Source organism: Mustela erminea, chromosome 12 (genome assembly GCF_009829155.1).
Source record: "Mustela erminea isolate mMusErm1 chromosome 12, mMusErm1.Pri, whole genome shotgun sequence".
In the NCBI taxonomy this organism is placed as follows: domain Eukaryota; kingdom Metazoa; phylum Chordata; class Mammalia; order Carnivora; family Mustelidae; genus Mustela; species Mustela erminea.
This window is the reverse complement of record NC_045625.1, coordinates 14,944,040-14,963,187: the sequence shown is the minus strand read 5'-3', so window position 1 is coordinate 14,963,187 and position 19,148 is coordinate 14,944,040. Positions and strand designations below refer to the sequence as shown.

At 45.2% G+C, this 19,148-nt stretch overlaps 1 protein-coding gene across 1 annotated transcript in view; it reads right to left on the bottom strand.

The window, feature by feature from the left end:
- Positions 1 to 19,148, bottom strand: part of BRINP1 (BMP/retinoic acid inducible neural specific 1) — a 173,832-nt gene that overhangs the window by 27,956 nt on the left and 126,728 nt on the right. Inside the window, exon 6 of the mRNA XM_032308161.1 lies at positions 4,195 to 4,431. Coding sequence (XP_032164052.1) covers positions 4,195 to 4,431 — 237 coding nt within the window. The remainder of the gene's footprint in view (positions 1 to 4,194; positions 4,432 to 19,148) is intronic.

The following is a 19,148-nucleotide window of genomic DNA, read 5'->3' as shown; positions in this document are numbered from 1 at the left end:
AAAACTCCCTCCTCTGGGGCCCAGGAATGCTGCTGCTGCTCCAGCCCTCTCTGTTCTGACCACGCCATGCAAGGGCCTCTCCACCTTCATGGAAAGTCCTTTTCCTTTGCTCACAAGGGAGTGGGTCCCCATGGAAAAAAGACTATGGTCATCAGAACGCCAGCTTGATAATGATAGTCACATCTCATTTGTCTTTCGAGTTACTTAATATTTTTTTTCCAAATCAATTAAACCACCTTTTTCTTTTCTTTCTTTCTTTCTTTTTCTTTTTCTTTTTCTTTTTTTTTTGCATTGGAAAACCTCCATCACGTACTTTCAATAGAATGGGAGCGATAAAGCCGGACTAATTGAACATAATAAAAAAATAAGCTAAAGTTAAAAAGAACAAAGTGGGAAACACAAATTTGATGAAAACCATTTTAACAGATCCTGGGCCGATACTCTTGCCGGTTAAATGCTTGAACCCCTGCATTTGCTCTTGCTGAGACACACAGGAAGGTCATGAGTGGTAGACAGGTGCTAAACTACATTAGCACCAACTCAAAAGTTCTCTTTGGTGTCATCCGCAGGGCGAGGGAGAACGGAGATGGGTCAAGCTCCCCACTTGTGATCCAGTCCCGCTGGAGGTTGCTTATGTACCCTTTCACGTCACGTCCCATTTTGGGGACACCCCAGCTGAACAGATGGGGCAAATCTTTTGTCTCCAGGGTAAGTTTTCTGCCTCAGGGTGTGTGGGGTCTGTGTTTCTGAGTTTCAATGTTTGCTACAACTTGACATGGCCTCAGAGACTCCCTAGGCTAGCTTTCTGGTTCTGCACAGAGGGAAACTGAGGCCCAGAGTGGGGGAACGATTTTCCGAAGGTAGAACAGCCTGCGAGTGACAAGAAGCAGGACTCAAATCTGAGCTGTTGTTTTTTTAATATAACATTCACCCCTGCCATCCCAACCCCCCACTATTGGGGAAAAAAATTAAGGGGTTGGTCATATTACAGGGAAAAAAACGCCAAATGCTTAGGGATCGGTCGATCGATCTATCTATCTATCTATCTTTGCAGCTTAGTACTTTCACTTCATGTTGTAAAACCTACAAGGAAATTTCAGATCCATTAGGCATTCATTTTATTTTAAAAAATGCCTACATAGCTTTCAATAAGCACCATGCTCAGTCTGAAACACCTAACCTATATAAATGATTTTACACCTAAACCATATAAGTACTTTTAGTGCCTCCTTTTACAGAAACTAGGACACAGAGAAGTCAGTTAACTTCCCAAGGTCACACAGCCAGTAAATGGTAGAGTTAGAACTCTGGCCAGGCTCTGAATTGAATGCCCTTCCCCAGCACTATTCACTTACTCTCGACACGTAAGGAGGACCAGTGGATTGGGAGAAAAACAAGTAAATAAAAGGTGCTCAGAACAGGAATCTCAGACTCCCACCAAACTTCCGGCATGTCATTACTGACAGTCGGACATGTCGGAGACCAGACCGCATCTCGTCCCCTTGGCAGCTGTACAACCATCATGCTTTCAATACCTCAACTTCCCCATCTGTCAGACAGGTATCCCGGCACCCCATGCAAATCTGGAGAGAGTGACATCAGACTGTCTCTGTCTCAACACTTACTGATGTACAGAAAGTGTTCGGGGGTGTGTGGCAGTGTAGGACTAAAAGACGGCTGGGCTGACTGATTAATTCAAGGAGCTGGCTGGAGGCAGGGGCCTAGCCCAATGGACTCTGTGCTCTTTGGCTGCCCCTGTGTAAGATATGCCGCCCTCCTGTGGAAGGCTATGTTGACCTCGAAGGATATAACAGCCATTTCAATGAGCCTGAATATGGGTCAGATAGGGGTATATAATTTAAAAGTTAAAATGATTTGATTTTCTTGACTCAAAGTAGAATGCTTCCCTCCCAGTAAAGGAGGTGTAGACAGACCCCCTTTGGGGTATGTAAACTAGACTGGTTCTATCTGACCACCAGCACTCTGGCCATGAAGGAATCATTGGCTTTTCCCTTTGGGCTGGTCATTAATCTCTCCAAAGTGCCTGGTTGGCTGGGGCCTTAAGGCCATTGCCTGAAATGAAAAGGAGGAAAATCCACACGCACAAGCCACATATACCTGTGGAGATGGGTGAGCTTGTCTTAATGCATAAAACCATTCCAAATGGATAAGTACAGGATATCTGGAGCGAGTGTGTGCTCTTGTGGAGAGAAAGTGTGCCATGGAAATCATTTCTGTGGCCTATTCAACTACTCTGCGACTTCTCAGCTGTGTCTCCTGTCCGACCCCCCAGCCAACCCCCTGAAGGTGGTTTCTCTTCCTTGGGAATAAGATTAGATACTAAGGACCTTTCCTGCGTTGCACACAGCCAACGCTCTCCTCTGCTTTTTAGCAATCGGCAGAATCTCTGCAAAAACATGCTATCAAATGCTTCTTTTATTTGAGGCCAAATAATGGCCATCATGTTTCTTTCCTGAGCCTCTCTTCTCTGAATCCCTGGGACTTTTTAAATGGATTGATGGCTGCAGGTTTCTAGGGTGGCCCCGGCTCCATGTGAGCTGTAGGAACGCGGGCTCACTCGTGCATCGCTGGCTGGGGGCTGAGTTCATGAAAACCAGCGGTTTTCCAACACAGCTCAGTATGGCTCAGCTTTCACCTGGGGTGCACAGCGGCTCCGAGGTATGATTTTGTCCGATCAAAGGCTTTCTCTGTGAAACATTTAAATGAATTCAAATATGAAAACCACAAACATGTCCTCTCAATTATCAGATGAGGGAACTGAGGCCTCGGGGGTAAAGAAGAATTAATAAAGTTCCAGAAGCTCTTACAGGCCCTGGATTTGGAATCAGGGATTCCATCACCGACTCTGTCATTTGCTAACGATGGGGCCCTGGATAAGACACTGGGTCTTGGCACCCTCCGCTCTCTAGGATGCAGGAATATTACTACTTGCTATAATGCAGTTGTTGTGATAAATTTAAGGAATATTAACTTTTTAAAAAAAACTATAATGCATATGTCCATTTATTTAGCTAGCAGATACCTGAGCTGGTGTTAAATGCCAAGTATTTAACTTGGCATCTCTTCGTGGAAGTCTCAAGGCTTCCCAAGCTTTTCATGTCCAATACGGAGCACACAGTCCTTTTTCCCAAACCTCCCAAGGTGTTCTAGCTCAGTGAATGGTATCAGCGTCCATCAAATTGTCTAACTAACATACCTAAAAAAAGTTCTTGAATCTCAACACCCAACTCTTCAACTCACCAAACCAGCATAACATCAAACCCTAACTATTTCCACATCTCTGCACGTTCCCTGTTTTTCCCACCTATACCATCCTGCTAACCACGTCACGGTCTTCTCCTTCCTAGGCACCCTGGGACGGCCTCTCACGGGCTGACCTGCACTCACCCACTGATTTCTGCATCTCAGATGCTCTCTCCCAACTCCCCTCTCCTGATCCACCCAACCGGCTTGGCCACGTCAGCCTCCCCCTGCACGGATTCACTCCTTCTTCACACGCCTGATTAAAATATTGTAACTATTTGTATGGTCATATGATTCCTGTCTGGCTTTCACATTCACTAGAAGCTCCACGGAGGCACAGCTCCAACTTTGCCCCTCACCCACTTTATGGCCCCGGGAGACTGACTTTCCTCCCCTGAAATTCATGACCACGAATTTTCTTAACCTCGAAAAGCTGGAAATAGTACCTGAAAAGTCACTTGAGCTTTGACAAGTTGTGGATTCTTTGGATATCCATATCTGTATCGCTCTTTACCTACATGTGCATGTATGAAAATCTACATACATATACCTATTTACACACACATGTGTGTTATTTATTTAGACACACACACACATACACACACACATACTCAGGAATCAATACAGATATTTTGACTCTCCATTCTCCAGAAGCTTCTCTGTGTTATGGGGCATTACTCTATCTTCTGGGTACCGTAGAGATAATACAACTTAGGACCACAAACTCAATTACATGATTCATGACTCCATTGAATGGACTGACTGAGTACCTCCTCCATGACAGCTACTACATGGGGCTCCAGTCCCTCCCAAGTGAAAGAGTTGGGGGTCACTGACTATTCCCTCACAGTGGGTCCTAATTCCAGTTAGACCATTTTCTTTCCTAGTCTTGGCTCGGGACCATTGACATAGTACTACTAGGTTCTCTACCTGAATTCTCCAGGTCCTTATAAGCTTCGGCCCAAGACTTGGCCATGTTGGCCAGCGTGTACTCCATGATCTGGATGTCGGTGATGGGGCAGTTGCATTGTGGGAATTCCTCCGCACACTGACATCTACACTGGCTGTTCTGACACACGTACTCCCCCTCACCATTGCACATGATGTAGCTCAAGGCCGACTGGACAAACTTCTCTTGCAGATACTGAGGGAAGATGATCTGAAGACCTGTTTGAGAATAGCAAGACAGGGAAAAAAGAAAGGTTAAAGAAGGTGTTTCATTAACAGTTTTGAAAGGTGATGCGTAGGAATCCGAAGCTGCTAGCCTTCTCCCGTGTACTGTAGCCAAAACAGTTCTGGGTCTGCCTGGATCCAGACAGGGCCCCACTGGCGAGGCCTCCAGTTGCAATGCTCCTACTTAGACTTCTCCAAGTCATACCTTGGCCACCCCTGAAAGGCATACCTTATTTTTTTTAATTTTTTAAAGATTTTATTTATTTATTTGACAAAGAGAAAGAGAGAGAGAGAGATCACAAGCAGGTAGAGAGGCAGGCAGAGAGAGAGAGGGAGGGAAGCAGGCTCCCTGCTGAGCAGAGAGCCCAATGCAGGGCTTGATCCCAGGACCTGAGATCATGACCTGAGCGAAAGGTAGAGGCTTAACCCACTGAGCCACCCAGGTGCCCCTGAAAGGCATACTTTATTCTGCTACACTAGGACTGAGGCCAAAGCTGAATGTGACCTACACCTTTTCCATTTGGGGACAAAACCCTTAGTGAAATCGCACGATCATTGCTTATTTATTTTTTTTTTCTTATTTCCTTCATTCCTTTTGTGTCCCTTTCTTCAAATATTTATGAACTCTATTTATGAAGCACAGGTCCTGAGCTAGGCACTAGGTCTATAGAGATAAAAAAGACATGATCCTTGCCCTTGGGGAGTTTACAGTGTAATCGGCAGGGATAGACATGGACACACATCACCCTAACATTGCTTTATAGACCTGCAGCAGAGATGGCCGTAGGAGGCGACCGGAGAGCAGAAGGCTGCAAATAGCCTGGCTCGAATAGCAGGGAAGCCTTTATAGGGGAGACGGCACTGGGGCTGCCTGAAAGGTAAATAAGAGATCCTCATGTAAAAAGAAGAACAGGAAGTGCCTTCTAAGGAAAGGAAGAGCAAGAGTGGAGAGGTGTGTGTCTGGGAGTTGCTGGAATGAATGTGGACGGGTGGGGGTGCCGAGCTGTAAGGGAACAGGTGCCAAAGGGCTCAGGGCAGTATCGTATGCTAAGGAAGTTGGACTTCATCCTGTGGATAATGGGGAGACACTGGTAAATATTAAGCATGAGAGAAATATAAGGAGTAATATAAGAGTATAAGAGTAATAGTAAGAATAAGAGTAACATAAGGACAGTGGTATAATTTAGTAAGACCAGTGCATCATAAAAATAGCATCAGTCCAGGATGACATCAGGGAGGACTTTTTTTTTTTTTTTTTCCTTTGCTCTAAACTCAAAGAGGCCAAGGCCCCCTTGAGGGGAAATGACAAGCCCAAGGCTAGAGGACGAACACTCTGAACCACACCCCATACTCTTTTCTCTACACCTGGCCAATCCAAGTCAGCGGAGGACGGAGAAGGGCTTCTCTGGGCGCGTGCACTACTCTCGTGCCCCTGTGATGGGAGCAGACCAGACCATGGCCCAGGGCGTGGAGCTAAATGAATTCCCAGAAGCACTTTCACCTAAGACATTTCTCTCTGCCTCATCTGGGGCTGCCGGCCGTTTCAGCTGCGAATGCGTATGTGGGTAACGGTTTAACGACCCACTGTGTGAAAAGTGACTGTTCTTGGATTGCATGTTCTTCTCAATCATGCTTCAGGGACACCCCCTCGTCCTACTTGCCAGGGGTTTGCGGAATACGCTCAACATTTCTCTCCTTCTGCTTCACAGTTGTGTTTCTACACCCCCCCCAAATTATTTTTTTAAAAAATGAAGCTGTCTTCATCAGGCTGCTAAAAAAGACTGTGTTCAGAAGAGCACTGTGGGAAAGAAGGTGGTACCTCCAGCACAAGCCTTAAGGCAGGGACCCAGGAGGCAGTTAAAAGCTGGGCACTGCTAGGCAGGCCCCTCTACGTACTCCCCACTCATCTCGGGCAAATCCCTCAAACCTCTTAAGGCTCTACTTCTTTCTTTTGTAAAAAGGAGATGCTTTTAGTACCTACATCAGAAGGTTGTTGAGAGGGCTAAGTGAAGGAATCCCCGAAGACCGTCCAGAACAGCTCCTGGCACATGGCAAGCAAAGAGTAAATGTTACCATTCTTATCTTTTAAAAGGATCTATTTATATTTGAGAGAGAAGAAGAGAACAGGGGGAGGGAGAGAGAGAATCCTCAAGAAGAGTGTCCGCTCCACGTGGAGCCCGACACGGGGCTCCATCCCAAGACCCTGAGATCATGACCTGAGCCGAAATCAGGAGTCAGGCACTTAATGGAATGAGTCGCCCAGGTCCCCGAATTCATTCCTATGGGTGATGATGATGATGATGGTGGTGGTGGTGGTGAAGAGGACAGTGATGATGAAATCCCTCCCGGGACTGACATTTTTTTTTTTTTTTTTTTTTTTTTTAAGGCGCCAACAGAACCTTCAGGTTAGAGGAACAATAGCTGTGGGTATTGAATCAGAAGAAGAAAATACTCAGCAGGGCGTCTCAAGCTGTTTGCAGGACTTCACGAGACGCAGAGTTTAGAACTCCATGTCCTGTTAAAGATATGGTGGTGGTAGTATGCTATTCAGGAAGGCGGATCCGTATCGGTCCCCATGGAAGGTATTCTAACGGACAGAAGGAGCGCTAGGGCTTGGGTGCTGCGGGCTCCAAGACCGGAGTGAGCTTCACACCAGTGGGCAAGGGGTCCGCGTGAGGCTGAGAGACGGCTGGGGAGGGCTCAGCGTGCAGGAGGGTGATGCAGACACCACACGATGGGGCCAAGCATATCGAACAGCAGAGTCCCTTCTCAGCTAAGTCTCCGGTTCCTTCAGACTATGCATTATTGAGTCATTTTATCTGTATCGCGGTTTTCGCTTCCAAAGCAAAATTTATTTTTAGCTGATCCCAATCCCCTATAGACATCTGAGTCTATGGATTGGGGTTAAGTTTCTGTTGGAACTCTATAGACTCTCCTCTCAGTCCTATTTTTCTAGCTTGCTCATCATTTTCTTTCTCCCTTTTGTAGGGGATAAAATATTCTATTCTTGGTCCCAGCCCAAAAGGAATTTGGGGAGAGCATTTTTAGAAAATTGCGTCAAATCATTTCTCCGTTTGGCAAGGATACAAAAGGCAGTATTACCTACCCCCATTTAATGCAACTGAACACAGATGAATTTGGGGTTGGGGGGTTTCTGGGAGCAGCAGAAACACAAAACCGATTGCTCTTTAAAAATGGAAACTCAGATCATGCCGAGCTGTCTCTGAGGCAGAATCTCCTGGGCAATTTTGAAAGAGAATAATGAAGACGTAGCAATTAAAAAGCACTTTTCTGCAAAATGTCATTACTGTTTAAAGTTACATAACCATTTCTACGGCAGCGGAGGTTCACAGAGCAGTCACCGCCGGAGCGGTCTCCTGATGACCTGTGTCCAACAAAGAGGTCCATTGCTGACCTCCAAATTGGCGCCTGAGTCCTGCCGGCTTCAATGGGAGTCATAAATAACTTGGAGGGGGACTTGGCCTGTGGAGCCACTGTTTGAAAGATATACAGCTGCCGGCTGGGGTGGAATATTCTGGCCCTACAGTTCCCAAAGACACACAGAGAGTGGGGGGCGGGGGGAGGAGGAGGAAGGGAGAGACAGTGAGAGAGAGAGAGAGAGAGGCCACCATTATTGCCGAGCATATAAATTTTGCCTCAAAAGACCCGGAAGGCAATAGCTGAGAGTTTCACTTGAACACCAAGTCACTCGTGCTGAACATATGGGATATCTCCCCCTAATCTCATTATATTTAAAAAAAAAAAAAATCTTGTTATACTTTAAATTGGAATGTTTCACTGTTCTGCGAAGTGAGTGGGCAACGTAGATGTGGGAACAACCACGTCATCTTCGTTCTCTTCTCCTTGCCCAGCTCCCTGAGTCTTCCTCCCACCTCAGCTTCAACACAGACATCTCCCAATCTTTTCCTATATTTTACATACAGTCTTTGTGTGCGGAACAGTGATTTCTCCTCTCTGTCGCACGGGCGGATATCTCTATCCCCTTCTTTCCCTCCCTCCTGCAATCCAGACCCCTTCCCAGATCACCCAAATTAAAATGCTTCTTTTATTTTCGTCATAGGATTAGTTACTGGTGGAAGTGATCTTATTAATTTGTTTTCATATTTTTTTTTTCATCTCCCTCATTAGCGAGTGGGCTTCAGGGGCACAGGGGCCATGTCTGTTCCCCTCACACTCTCCCTCAGAGTATACATTAAAGCCAAGCCAGTAGAGGCTCCAGACACTCACTTGTTGGATTTTCACTCAACAGCTATTCTCTTTCTCACTCTGACTGGAAAAAAAGAAAAGAAAAGGGGGGAAAAAAAAAAGTGGTCCCTAGGCACTTGGAGGATGTTGGAATTGGCCCAAAGCTGGCCTGAAGTCCCACCACCCAAGTAACGGACTCAGGCCTCACATCCAGGAATGGTGACTGGATGATGGAACATGTGAGGGCTCTTGGGGCTCAGGGGCGAGAAAGAGCAGGACCGGAGACACCTCCTGCCTCAGTGTCCCCATGGAGGCTCCGATGCAGAGCGGCCTCGGCAGATGTCTTAGCCTCTCGGAAGTCCAGGCTCCCTGCCTGTGAGGTTCAAACTCTGGGACGGCTGTGAGGCATATACGAGGGGGAGGGGCATAAACAGCATTCAGCAAGAAGCTGGCTACTATGGCTGAACATTTGTGTCCTATGTCAACGGAAGCCCGAGCCCCCAGAGCGATGGCGTCAAGAGGCAGGACCTCAGCAGGGGAGGAGGTTTACATCAGGTCACAAAGGTGGGCCTCTGCGACAGGATTAATGATCTCTTAAGAAGAGTAAGAGACGGGAAAGTCTCTCTCTCGCCCTGTCCCTCCACGGACACACACGAAGGAGAGGCCACGTGTGCACACAATGAGAACACAGCTGTCCGCCAGCCGGGAGTGTGCCTTCACCAGACCCCGAATTTGCTGACATCATGATCTCAGACCTCCCGAACTAGAAAAGGAAGGTCCCTCGTTCAAATCACCCAGTCTATGGTATTTTGCCACGGCAGCCCAAGCAGACGAAGAGAAGAGCATAAGTAAGTGTTCAATTAACACTAGGCTTCCTCATGTACGCCACATCAGAACATAATCCATTCTCTAAACCGAACTTGAGTCCTTCTTGGAAACATCCCCCCGAGTAGCCCCACTTGGGCCGGTAGGAAACCTGCAGAGGGTGCCTGCCTATGAATTGTTACAGGTCTCTGTGATTTACCATTCCACTGTTACTACATCAGGGTATCTTCCCCTTCTCGTTTATCTTTCCTTTTCTTCTCTCCTTCTCGGTCCTTCCGTGTGCCCGGCACCATGCTATGGACACCTGGGGGAATGTGGCAGCCAGGCCCAGTGTCTGCCCTCATGGACCTCCGGGCATAGTAAGAAGGTGTGTAAACAGAAACCAATGCTCTACCAGAAGCACGAAGTCGCTCGGAGAGTGCAGAAGAAGAACACCTACCCCAGACTAGAGTAGGGACGGTCACAGACGCTCTCCCAGAGGAAGTGGCATTTAGGCTGAGACCTGATGGATTCATGGGAATTAGGTGATGGAGGTCAGCAGGAAGAGCAGTTTAGAAAGTGGGAACGGCACATCCCAAAAATTCAGGCTATAGAACTCTTTCCAGCTAAGGACCAACCTGACCATCACCTTCCTTTCTTGATTAAGGTTCATCTTTTTTTGTTTGTGTGTTTGCTTCCAGGTTCCCTAGAGAAGAGATAAAAGCATTCTGGTGCCTCAGAGAAGACCAAGTCTCCGAAGGGAAGAATGACAGAAGGCAGAGATCTACCTAAGGAACCTGTTCTAAGGAACACCATTGCTTGCAGTAGCAGAGGTCGAGGATCCTTCTCCCCTACAAAGGGTTTAAGCTGGGATTCAGATAAAGAAACAAGGACTCACTGCACTGTTGAGTTTCAACCACTGGGGAGCACTAGAGTAACAGAAGAACTTTCTGGGGACCCCTACACTGAATTTCTTGATACCTGTTCAAGGACACGGTGTTGCTGTGGGAACGTGGCACCTGGTCCAGGGGACCGCTCGGTGAGTGAGGGAGAGGGGAAACCGATCAACCAAGCTGAAGGTGCCTCTAAGATTTGGGGGTTGCAGTCCAACCTTCATCTCTGACCCTGATCCTGCTCTTTTGCTGTGAGGAACTCTTAGCTTCTTTCAACAAGTAGTACACGGGGCGTTGTTGGAGGAAATGCTTCACGTTCTAAGGACACAGAGGGGCTACTTGGAGATTCAAAACTAAAGCATAAAATCCAAGTACAAGAGACAAAGGACTGCACTGATGATTAAAACAGAAAGCAGGATTACACCTGGAACCTAGCAGGTGTTTAATAAATATATTTTAAATATGTAATAGGGGCGGGCGCCTGGGTGGCTGAGTCAGTTAAGTGTCTGACTCTTGGCTTTGACTCAGGTCATGATCTCAGGGCGGAGACATCGAGCCCCACACTCATGGAGAGTCTGTTTCTCTCCTCCTTGCTCCCTCTACCCATCTGCCCACTTGCCCTGGCTCTAAAATAAATAAATAAAATCTTAAAAGAATAAATACTGAGGCGTGCCTGGGTGGCTCAGTCGGTAAGCATCTACCTTCAGCTCGGGTCCTGGGATGGAGCCCCATGTCCAGCTTTCTTCTCGGCGAGGAGTTTGCTTCTCCCCCTCCCTCTCCCTCTGTCCCTGCACCCCCCCCCCCAACTCGTGCTCACTGTCTCAGATGAATAAATAAAGTCTTTTAAAAAAATAAATAAATATTGAATCAACCAGTGACATATTACAAAGATGAAAGAAAATAAACCTGAAGACAATAATTATGGAAGACTTCGTGATATGTGTGGGATGTGGGTAGATCTTGAAACAGGAGCATGGTTTATAGTAGATAAAGAAGAGGAGCCACAGTTTCCCCACCAAGGGCGGACCATGAGCAAAGACGGGTCAGTGTCTGAACACCCTGGATCGGTTAAGGTCTTGTTCAAGGCAAGAACCATGTATCTTTCTGTTCTGTTTGTTTGCTTGTTTTTTTGGATGAACTTTATTTTACTCTCTATCATAATTCCTTAAAATCATAGTAGTTTCGATGGATGTCCTCTTTTCTGACCTATTTCCTTGCCCATTAAATGCCCAATTTCTTTTAGGGCGAAGAGAAAGAGGGGGGAAATACAGATTCTATTTTGGTTGAGTAGAAATATTGTTTTATCCTGTTCTTGCATCAGAATGTGGCCCCCTGCAGATACCTCTGAGCCCCAGAGGAGTCCCAGCTGTTGCCTTGTACCTGCTAAGTTCTGCTTGTCAAATTCTGTCCATTTCTGAAAAGCACAAGGTGGGGAGAACAACAAGGACTAAACCTTTTGCAGAAAGCCAGCCTGATCCCCTTCCTTGTGAAAGCCCAGGGATCTCAGACTGGCAGATAAAGGACTTTATGGCTCCAACAGCCATTCTGAACTCCAGTGTAATGAAGGCATGCAGGTCAATTACCCATCTGTTTGTGTTTCTATTGCTGTGAATTACAGTATCCATCGCTGACAGCTCATTGGAGTGGAATGAAAATAAGACGATAATTCACCGGGTGAAACCGTGCAGAAAGGGCGAAAAGGCTATGATCTCATTCAGAAGTTCAGCCCTGTCTCCGTGATGGGTCATTTGCACTCGGGGGAAATGAAGAAAGGCAGCTACCTGGGGGGAAAGTGGGTGGGTTCTGGCGCCCCCTTCTGGGTAGAGTAACCTTCTGTGTTCCCAAGGATCCTCTCTGGGACCTTAAGCAATAGACTTGGAACCTTTAGATGAAAGATTCAAGTAAATGAAATTCAGCACAATAAAACAAAAACCTCTTTAATATCAGGGGTTCTGAGGGATGAAACAGGTTGCCTCCGTAGGTAGAAGACTGCTCATCACTGGAAGTGTACCGGCAGAATTTAAAGAACCCAAGGCTCAAAGGGCATGAGGTTATCATTAACTTATCTTCGGCCCCCATCCCGGCAGTGTCCTCCCTTCAAAAAGTATACACCCCTCCAGCCTCTGCACGCAGATGGGTTCACACGGCCAATGAACTGTGAGCGCAAGGAATGGGTACATCTTCCCCAACAGAGCTAGAAGAACAGACACATGGGTTCATCCATTCGTCTATCCCTTCACCACAAAAACGGCCGTATCCCATCGGAGGGGAAAAGTCACAGCTGACTTGCGACCGTGATGCAGCGTAAGGAAGAAAAGAGCGTTCACTTCTGCCAACCACCGAGAGTCTGGGCTGGTTCGTTAGCACAGCATAACCTCGCCTATATGGGATTTGGCAAACTCCGGCCCAGGGGCCAAATTGACCTGCAGCTTATTTTTGTAATTAATTTTATTGGAGCACAGCCACACAGATTTGTTTCAGGGCTGTCTATCGCCGCCTTCACATTACAGTGGAAGAGCTGAGTGGTTGCAACAGAGACTGCGTGCAGCCCACAGAGCCTAAAACATTGACCATCTGGCTCTTCACAGAGCAAGTTTGCCAGCTCCTGGACTAGTTGGCCATTAAGATTCGCTCAACCTTGGTTTTCTGTGCATCTACTCTGTGCTGCTGTTCGTTCACTGATTAAGCAAAGATGGATTTGGCCTCATCGGTGATGCGCCAGGTTATCTTCTAGACCCTGCAGGAAGGGCAAGGAACTAGAAGCAAAATCCCTGCTTTCCTGAGACTTTCTGCCTAGTTGAGGAGAAGGACAATGAAGGGTCTACATAAACACAGATGAGTGCTGACAACAGGGTCGGGGGCAGGGAGAATTCTGCATGACAATTTAAACTTCCTTTTTGTTTTTTCTTTCTTTCTAAAAAAGATTTTATTATTTATTTGACAGAAAGCAAGAGAGCACAAGCAGGGCGAGTGGCAGGCAGAAAGAGAGGGAGAAGTAGGCTCCCAGCTGAGCAGAGAGCCCGATGTGGGTCTTGATCCCGGGACCCTAGGATCAAGGCCTGAGCCAAAGGCAGATGCTTAACCGACTGAGCCACTCAGGCACCCACAATTTTAACTTTCAAAAAGACAGTATGGTCAAAACTATGAAACGAAGGCCAACATACTTTTAAAATTCAATTTCTTAAAATTTCAGCATGAAGATACTCTCACAGAGGGTATAAGAAGAGGTTGATTTAATATAATTAAAAGCCTCTTCACAGAAGTCATGATAAAAATCAACTGTGACACCTACAAAACTATGCCACCCCATCCCTCGATCAGCTGATGTCTCCAAACCTTCTCTATTTCCCTCTCCTCGGCACGTCCTGCCACATCACTGCCACTGCCCCACAAAGGTAGAAAGTTCTCTCCTGTTTAAATTTATGCCTCCAGCTCCTATTAACTGTAGGACACTGGGAAGCTAACATCAAGAGGCTTAATGTCTCTGCTTCTACTTCCTCATTAAAGCTTCCATGGTCGGGTCCATATAAAAATCAAATAAACTGTTTTGTATCCTGACTCTGGTGGTATCTTCGTCACATGACCAGAAATTCCAAATTCACAGAACTCTTCACTTCAAGAGGTTGAACTTTTCTGTATGGAACTGACACCTCCATGAACTAGAAAACAAAGTAGATTAGGTAACGCATGGGAATAGTTGTTGGACTAATGTCTTTTCTTGTCCTCACCCTGTCTTCTATCGCTTTCCCCAGAGGACTTTGGTGATCTCAGGCATCCTCTGCACTGGCAACCAAGAGCTCCCTGCACACAACTCAAATTCTAACAGGACACCCATCACACCATGTTATGTGTGTTTATGCTCACGTTCCTCCTGGTCTGCGATCTCCTTGAACGCCAGAGGCAGTGCCTCGTTCATGTTCCGTTCCCCGTCAGCGAGCAGAGTAGTGGGTTTCCAGGAAATATGTTTGAATGAAGGCGAATTGAGACAGAACGTGTTTCAGAGAGGGCTGTGGTCCTCTGCTCTGTGCCTCGCATGTCCCACTTCTCTACAGCCGTCTTGCCTGAGTAGGACTTGGATCATCTTTCCCAACATCATAGCTTGAAATCTAAAACTATTTCAACTTTGACTCAGTAGTGAAAGGAACAGGTGCTCAGAAACATCTGAGAAACAAACAAACAAACAAAACCAAAAACCACCCTAAGAGAATAGTGGTACTAAAGGTCCTGACTATTAATTTTAGCACGCATTCTGTTTTGGATCCACTGCTACACATTATGACTCATTAAGACCTGTAAATGTTTCTTGTATTTTTTTGCCATCTTTGCAAGATATCAAGCACAGAGTGAGCTCATAAGAGGTATGCAAAAATAGAGCTGCACTATCCACCAATTGTAGTAAAGTCTATTCACTCACCAGTTTTTTTTTTTTTTTTTTTTGAAACAGGTGCTGAACTTAATGCCAGAGATAGAGAAACTGAGTAAAACACAGTTTCCTGGTCTCACGGAGCTCCAGTTGGGTGAGAGAACAAGATTCATAAATATAAAATCACAAGAAAATAACACACATAAATATACACCAGTTTCAGTAGAAGAAGAAAAAAAAGAACTCTGTACTTTCATAAAAGTAAAGGAGTCTGGGGGGTGCCTGGGTGGCTCAGTGGTTAAGCATCTGCCTTCAGCTCAGGTACTGATCCCAAAGGACTGGGATCGAGCCCCGTGTTGGGCTCCCTACTCAGTGGAAAGCCTTCTTCTCCCTCTCCCACTCTCCCTGCTTGTTATCCCTCTCTCACTGTGTCTCTCTCTGTCAAATAAATAAATCAAATCTTTAAAAAAAAAAAAAAAAAAAGAGTAAAGGAGTCTGAAAAAGTTATTTTGGACAGGGTTGAACCCAAATGGTACGAACAGTCCAGCATTTGCCAAATTATGTGCAAATGTAACCAAGATCAAATACATTCAGGAAACTCTGTATTTAATCTACCTCTTGAGACTCGTAATACACAGCATAGTTAAGGCACTGAGAAGTCCTGTAGTAAATAAGAGTGGTTTATGCTCTTTAATCCGATGTTTCAGTATTATTGAGCTTTTGTTAAGTTACTGGTGGTAACAAATAACCTCAGAATCACAGCGGCTTATAATCACAAAGGTTTACTTCTTTCTCATGTTTTATGTTGGCTGAGCTTTGGCTCTATCCCGGATATCTTCTTCGTTTTTGTTTTTGTTTCCTCCCAAATTTTTATTTGAATTCTACTTAGTTTACCTATAGTGTAGTACTGGTTACAGGAGTAGAATTTAGTGATTAATCATTTACATACAACACCCAGTGCTCATCACAATAAGTGCCCTCCTTAATGCCCATCACCCGTCTAGCCAACCCCCACCCACCTCCTTCCAACAACCTAGTTTGTTCTCTATAGTTAAGAATCTCCTATGGTCTATTTCTTTCTCTCTCCTTCTCTTTATTCCCCCCTTGCCACATGTTCATCTGTTTTGTTTCCTAAATTCTACATATGAGTAAAATCATGATATCGGTCTTTCTCTAACTGACTTCTTTCATTCAGCACTACACTCTCTAGCTCCATCCATGTTATTCAAAATGGCAAGATTTCATTCCTTTTGATGGCTGAGTAATATTCCTTTGTGTATATGGATGACATCTCCTTTATTCATTCATCAGTCGATGGGCACTTGGGCTCTTTCCATAGTTTGGGTATTGTTAATAATGCCGCTATAAACATTGGGGTGCATGTATCTTCAAATCTGTAGTTTTGCATCCTCTATAAATAATTACTTAGTGCAATTGCTGGGTCATAGAGTACCTCTATTTTTAACCTTTTGAGGAACCTCCATACTGTTTTCCAGAGTGGCTGCACCAGTTTGCATTCCCACCAATAGTGTAAGAGTATTTCCCCCTTCTTTTCATCCTCACCAATATCTGTTGTTTCCTGTGTTAATTTTAGCCCTTCTGACTGGTGTGAGGTGGTATCTCATCATGGTTTTGATTTGGGTTTCCTCTAGACTCAAAGGATCAGCTTTGCTAAGGCATATATCATTATCACGATGGAAGGAAAAGAGCAAAAGCCATGCCAGACATGGTCTCTTCATGTGGCTGCTAAGACTGAGCATGGGATATATTCTCCTATGTTCTATTGGCAAAAACAAACCATGTGGCCAAGTCCATTGCCATCTTGCTGAGAGGTATACATCTCCCACAGGGAGATACCATGTGAGTCACATGGCAGTGCATTTTTATGTATAATCATCTTAGGGGAGAGAACAATGGAATCATGCAAGCTATCACAAGATAAACTTATTTTTGCACCAAACTTTTTTTTTTAATAAATTCAATTACCGTATGACTGAGCAATTCTACTCATAAGGTATATAACCAAAAGAGCTTTGGGCAGGTATTCAAACAAAAACGTGTACACAAATGTTCAGAGCAGCACTATTCATGAAAGTCAAACAGTGGAGACCGTCTACATGTCCATCAACCCATGAATGGGCAAACAAAATGTGGTATATCTATGCAATCAAATATTAATTCAGCCATAAAAGAACAAAGTACTGATACATGCTACAATATGGATGAACCTCGAAAACATTTTGCTAAATAAAAAGAAGCCAGGCACCAAAAAAACCACATATTGTGTTACTCTATTTATATGAAATATCCAGGAAAGGCAAATCCATAGAGACAGAAAGCAGACTGGTTGCCTGCCACTAAAAGGAAGGGGGTGAGGAATGATTGCATAATGGATACAGAATTTTTATTTGCTAAGAAAGTTCTGGAACTAGCCAGTAGTCACCATTGCCCAGTATTGTGAGTCTACTTTGTGCCACTAATAAATGGTGCACTTTAAAATGGTTATGATGTTGAACTTTATGTAATACATATTACCCCAATAAAAAAACTGAGATTCTAAATAAATTAATTAGACAGTTCAAATTACTTTAAAATCAGTAAATATTTATTGAGTACCTACTATGAGCTAAACACTAAATTAAAGAGAAGTGAATAATGAATGCATAAAAAAGGGTATGGTTTCTGTTCTCAGGGATGTGAATTATAAGTTAGTAGTGGTATGTCTGATTGTGTACATAAGACAAGTTAGACTGTATCTGGAAAATAGCAATAATGATAAAAGAGAGGCTAATTCTGAGTAAGATGCATTGTGACAAAAAATGATTCAATAAGCTTAAAAAATAAGCAGATACCTTATCTACGTGGATTCTATGCATTAATTTTCATGGGCGGTTTATTTAGTTTTGGGGCATCGTGACGCTTGGTTTCTGCCCTGCCAATGAGACCAACATGGAATTAATAGGACATGGCTATTGACATAGACCATCTCACCACACTGACTATTTATCAGTCAGCATTTCCCTGCTGTGTCCTCAGCCATGAGTCTATTTGAAAGGTACAGACACCACATGCTAAGAGATGAGTCCTAATACCTTCTCTCAAGACCAGCTTCGATCCCGTCAGAATTTCCACTTCTTTCTGTTCAAGTGTGAGGCTACAGTTACAAAGATTCCAGACATCCCCAGGTCAGAGATTGCATTGGTATATATACTGCAAGGCATCAGTAATCTCTGGTCCGGGGGTATTTGATCTTTCCTGGTTCTGGCTTTTTTTGAGTACATGAGAATAGCTACAGAAATGGCATACCAACAAAGGTATACAAGTTATCAAGTAACGAGGAAAATCATAGACTTTCTAAAGTGAAGAGCAGAGCCTATAAGCACATAGAAAAGGCTGTGGGACTATTTGTTCTAATAGAAATCATGATTCTGATTTATAGGTTTCAGGTTGACGACAGTATCTTTTAAGAGCACTGACATTGAGTGGGTCTGGGTTCAAATCCCTGCTCTGCCACCCACAAGATGGTTACTTAACTTCAGCCAGCCTCAATTTCCAAATCTGGAAAATGGGTCTTCGTTAAGGTTTACATGAGATACTGATATAAAGAAATGGAGTTTTTCACCTGGCACATGAGAATTAAGGCATGCGTCGTAAGTGCAATGATTATTTTATATCGGACCAATTGGTATTTAATTCAGGTGCTTTCTACACATTTCTACAACTACATGTAGAGCAACGGCTCTGCAGCAAAGGCGTTTTTATTCCTGTTTTGCCGATCAGAAGACCTAGAGAAGCTCAGAGAATTAACAAGTCCAAGGTCTCATCACTCCCAAGTCGGCCCTCTGGATTTTCCCCAGTCTATCTGTGTTCCAGTTGAGTCCTTAACTGGTATCTTCAATCCACTTCTTAAGAGGAACTCCGGTTCTCCCCGCAAGGCTGAGAAGAGGGCGCTTCTTGGCGCACGAAGGAAAGCCAGTATTTGGATGCAGCCAACTGGGTGGAAGACGACACTCCCTCGGTCACAGAGACACTGCTCTTCTAGTCAGCAGGCCTTACACACGGAGCCGCGGGAAGGCAGAAACACCCGTGCCCATCAGTGCCGCCCAGGCTCTGCTAATCAGACAAGAAAGGCCCTAATCACAAGCCACCACCTGGGCTAATTCTGCCGAGGACTCACCCCAAAGCTGCGGACTAGAGCAGGCACTGGCCATAATCCCTCTGCGTTCCACCCTGGGGTCCCAAGGACACATGGAGAGATGGGGGACAGGAGGGCGGGCGGAGGGGCCTTTATGAAAAACGGACCTAATCACATCCTGCCCCCTCTCTCCTATTATTGGAGTTGGGCAGGGCTTATTCCCATTCTCCTCACACCTAGGAATGGGTTGTGCTGCCTCCGAGCTCCCTCGAGAAGTAAACAAGCCTTGGAGCCCAGGAGACAAGGAACG